We start from the raw sequence: 4,880 nt of genomic DNA, 5'->3' as shown, positions 1-4,880 counted from the left end.
AGACATTTTGAGAAGTGATGAAAGAGGAAGAGATCACCCAAACCAGACGAACCTCACAGCAGAGAGCAAACGAAGCTAGCATGGCAGAGGTGACCGTGCAAGTCGCGGAGGCGACGGTGCAAGTGACAGAGGAGATGGCTTAACTTCTGTCTAGCGACGACCCTTTCAATGTCAAAGGAAGGAATGAAGAAATGGGAGAATTATGCGAGAATAATGAGGAGTGAGGAATTAACAACCAATCTGACATATTAATTAATTCTCTAACGGTCCATAAGCTTAGTTTCAGTTTGAATAAGCTCGTCATATTAGCTTATCCAAAACGTATGTTTACATCTACCTTTTGGTCCCATATCAAATCCCCCAACAGTCCTCCCAAACAGCCCATGATTTTCCAATCAAGCTTAATGTAAAAACAAGTTGCGTTTGGGCCAGAAAACCTTAGACCCAAACAAGCACGAAATGTGGTGAGAAACCTGATAATGTAGCTTACAATTCTTTAATGGCTAGGCATTGTTTGGTGAACAATGTTAATGAGTTAAAAGAAGTATTTGATAAGATAGTCCGAAGTGGATTGAAACCTAATGTAGTTAATTTTAATATATTGATTGATGGATTATGTAAGATCAAAATGGTTGATGAAGCAATTTGTCTCTTTAGAGAAATGTGTCACAAAAACTTGGTTCCTGATGTGTGGACTTACAATGCTCTTATTGATGGCATGTGCAAATTAGGAACAATGTCATACATATGGGATCTTGTTCATGATATGTGTGATAATAGTGTGTCCCCTAATGTAGTCACTTATAGTTTTTTGTTAAATACACTTTGCAAAAGCCAAAATCTAGACCAAGGGATTGCATTATTTTAGCAAATGGTTGCCAAGGAGTTCAGCTTGATTTGTACACACATACCATACTTATTGATAGCTTGTGTAAAGGGGATAGACTAAATGATGCTTGGGAGATTTTTGAATACCTTGTCAACAAAGGTTATCATCTAGATGTCTGACATATATAATCTTATGATCAATGGCCTTTGTCGACAAGGGCTGCTTGATGAAGCCATGACTTTGCTTCCAAAAATGAAAGAGAATGACTACCTTCCTAATTCAATAACATATAAAACACTTCATCAAGCTCTTCCGGACAAAGGTGAGAATGATAAAGTAGAGAATCTTCTTTATGAAATGATTGATAGTGATGTTTTGAAGCAATAAAGCAAGGTTAGATACTCTTATCCTAATTTGTTATACTTAATGTTTATACAATGATTGGTTCCTTTTGGTCAACATTGTTGGATTATTTTATGGGTTGAATGGTCTAGGAGAGTTATGCTTGGGTTATATATCAATTGATTGTTTCCTTCTCTTTTATTCAACGAAGCTTGAGGTTAAATAATCATAAGCATGTGTGCTTTAATCCTTGAATTTCCCTTTTATTCTTATTTTAAATATGGCAAATTGACGTTTGATAGAAAATGGTTTTACTGTTGATTTGACTTTTTATGTTTCTTACTCGTTGCATTTCTATTTTAGGAAATACTATGTACAAAATATGTGTTTTGGTTTGAAAATTTCCAATTTGTATGTACCTCTGTTACTAATAAAGTTGCTTTGGGTTCCATGCTCTCATCATCTCACCGAAATATGCGCATTTGCTATCAATGATGTTAATTAGTATCAAGTCCTGTTAGATATTATTGCATATACCGGTCTGATGGCAGGCCAATGTTTTTTCATATGCTAATGGGCATTGGCACTAAATTATGAACAGAAAGCAGGCGGCATTTGTAAAATTGTTAAGTAATACTGAAAGGAGACATATTTGATCTTATATTATCTCGAATATCGGGAATGCCTGAATTTAGACTTGATTTGAGATGTTTTTCGTTTAAACGGTGTCTAGGAGGTTTGAAATTAAGACTTAGTAGGTCCTTATAGTTTTACCTGATTTTATAGCTAGTGAAACTATGATGTAAAGGGGAGAAAACTATAGGGACCTATTCTCACAGAAATTTCATGAATCTTGTATCATGAGAATATGACTTGTTTGAGTTTAACTTCTATGATATTGGTGAGAATTTTTATAAAAAATATGTGATGAGTATGTGCTTTTATCATCAACTTGTTGTGACACTATTTTGTGAGAACATTTTTTGTTATTGTTCATACTAGATAAATCTTATGATATAACTTTTTCCATTGATAAATAAATATTTCAGTTAAACTAGATTCTAATTTAGAAAATTCTCGCTATAGGATTTTAGTCATCCACAAAGCTTACAGTTAGTCATAGAAATGTGTTTCAGTTGGCTATGCTCCATCCCTTTTCTTTTGAGTGTTTGTTATTATAAAGGAAAGGTCTGGCCACCTCAGTAGGTAATGCAAGAGATCTCTGGTTCTTTACAATTCACACAAACTACTTTTTGTCAGAGAGATCCCTCTTGGCACAACATTCATAATTCTTGGAGGTCCAATCACATTTTTCGGCAAGGCATCACCAAAATGCTTAGCTCCTTCTTAGGACTCAACTTAGTTTTAGCATATCGTTCTATTTTGTACATGTTCTTAAATTCTTCTTTTCATTCTCTTGTTTCATGTGTATCATAAGATACTGTCTTTTATATAATACTTCTCCGGTCCTAAATGTGTGAAGCCAGGTGGGGGATTGATTTACATGTATCCAGGCATCATAGAGAATCCTAAACATGTATGAATTTATATGATGTTTTCCCCCCACCCCATAGGGTACTTTTTTATTGTTTTAGCAAGGGTTCTTTGATCTGCCTAAGTTTTCTTTAAACACTTGTACCTCTAGAAACAGGATCACCATCAAGCATCAATCGTAGCCACTGTAATAATTTCACAGATGTACAAATGCACTGTCACATTTTCATTGGCATGGAGCTAGGACTTACTACAGGTTGGTTGTAGAACATTTGCTTAGAAGAAATTTCGTGTGAAAAATTATGCACAAGTGATGAAGTTTATTTAACTGGTGTTACACTAAGTTCTGTGGTACTAATAGAGATTCTGCAGCAGATATTGCAAGCGATGCTATTCTTGGTCCATTTATTAACTGAACTACATTGAATTGTTTTATTACCGTTATCCAGGTGTATATGTGTGTGTGAATACAAATGTGGACTTCAAAGTTTGAGGCACTAATATGGATAAAGTTTTTTTGGACGTTAAATTTAGATGTTATCCCTAATTGACATGCAAAAAGACCGTATTTGTATGTAGTTCCTTGATAAGTTTCTTCAGCGTTTTCAACTAATCAGTGGCAAATGGCATATAGCCAATGAGAGGCCCAAATAGAAGCATGGCGAAGATCAACTTTTGAGGAAAGGTTACATGACCAAACCAATTTAGAGTCTCTTTAGAATCACGTTTATAAGCACTTATAAGCACGTTACAATTACCTCATGTTCTGTAAATTACGATTAAAAAATTGCTTTTAAGCCATTCCAAATTTGAATGGTCCATATTTAAATTTTTTATTTTTATTTTATAAAATAATTATTAAAATGTTATAAAATCTAAAATAAAAAAAAATCTTTTGACAATCATCTTTTCAAAACATAATTTATTTAAAAATAATTAATTAAAATATTAAATTTACATCGTTTAATCAAGTCTCAACAATTCAAAATGCTCATCAAGTGAAGAGCACTGAAATCGGTCCCAATTATATGATACAAACATAATTATTTTGATTAAGAGATGGATTCAATTTTAGAAATGGCCAAAATACTTCTCCTTTTTATAAAACCAGTTTCAATACTTATCATAATGATGGTGCTTATTGCTATAGTGAAATTTGCACTATTCAAATATGTCAATAATGTCTTTGGCAAAAAAAATGTCAACAGTGCAAATTTAAAGTTTCTAACTATAATTTTCAAATAAAAAATTATTTTTTAAAAGACTAACAATCAAGAAATTATTTTTATTTTAGATTTTATGTACAATAAAATAATTCTTTTAAAAATTAAGCATAAATATTTGGACAGCCCAAATTTTGATGCTCATTATCCTTAGCACGAAACCACTTTCCTTCCCAGCTATTTTTTCCAAGTTACAAGACCAATAAGTAAACAAAACTGAACCTTGAGACCTTTATGAGGGAAAAAAACAAAGAAAAGAAAACGAAAAATTTGAACCTTGATATGCAAGTAATGGGTGTAACGGTAAGCTGTAATGGCAGCAGCAAGAAGCAGAGCTTTGACAGCATAACTGATGATAAGGAGGCGTTTGCTGTTGTGAGGTTGGTTGACAGAACTGTCACGGCGCGTCATCACCGGCAATGAGGCGAGGACGAGAAACTGGACGAGGGAGGGAGAAGGTAGAGAGAGAGGAGACTTATGGAAAGCTAAGAGAAGAAGCTTGAAGTTAGCGATCCATGAAATGAAGTTAGCGATCCGTGAAATGAAGAAAGCGATGGAGCTTCAAAGGTCCCGTTTAGTAAAAATTGAAAATTAGAGATAGAAATTAGGATTGAAATTGAGAAAATCTATTAAAAGAATATTTAGTATAAGAACTTATTTGATATATGAGATTAGCCAAACATATATATGTGGTATTGGGGAATACCATGGGCGAAAGTAGTATTCCCCAATCCTACTTCTGTCTAGTCTCATGTAACAAGTAACTACTGATGCTAAATATTATTATAATGATTTTTCTCAGCTATAATTTTAATCCGTATCATTTATTTTCAATATTTCATATCAAACAGAACCTAAGTTAAATAGATTGGGGGGAGAGAGAGAGGAAGAGAGGGAAAGAGTAAATGAACCGGTAAGAAGGCTAACAGTCTAGGAATGCCCTTTGGAACAAACTTGGCTATGGCGTAGCAGTAACACACAGATACTAACAT

General features: G+C 33.7%; 1 protein-coding gene across 1 annotated transcript; it reads right to left on the bottom strand.

The window, feature by feature from the left end:
• Positions 1-2,796: 2,796 nt before the first annotated feature.
• On the bottom strand, positions 2,797-4,880 carry LOC114734729 (probable long-chain-alcohol O-fatty-acyltransferase 1). Its single transcript, XM_028922371.1, has 3 exons — positions 4,771-4,880; positions 4,165-4,447; positions 2,797-2,850 (listed from the first exon to the last, which is right to left on the bottom strand). The coding sequence occupies exons 1-3, from the start codon at positions 4,878-4,880 to the stop codon at positions 2,797-2,799; spliced, it is 447 nt and encodes a 148-aa protein (XP_028778204.1).

This window comes from Neltuma alba, unplaced genomic scaffold (assembly GCF_004799145.2).
Source record: "Neltuma alba isolate B1F8T4 unplaced genomic scaffold, ASM479914v2 tig00013131_pilon, whole genome shotgun sequence".
In the NCBI taxonomy this organism is placed as follows: Eukaryota; Viridiplantae; Streptophyta; class Magnoliopsida; order Fabales; family Fabaceae; genus Neltuma; species Neltuma alba.
The sequence above is the reverse complement of the archived record's forward strand: the minus strand, read 5'-3'. Positions and strand labels throughout refer to the sequence as shown.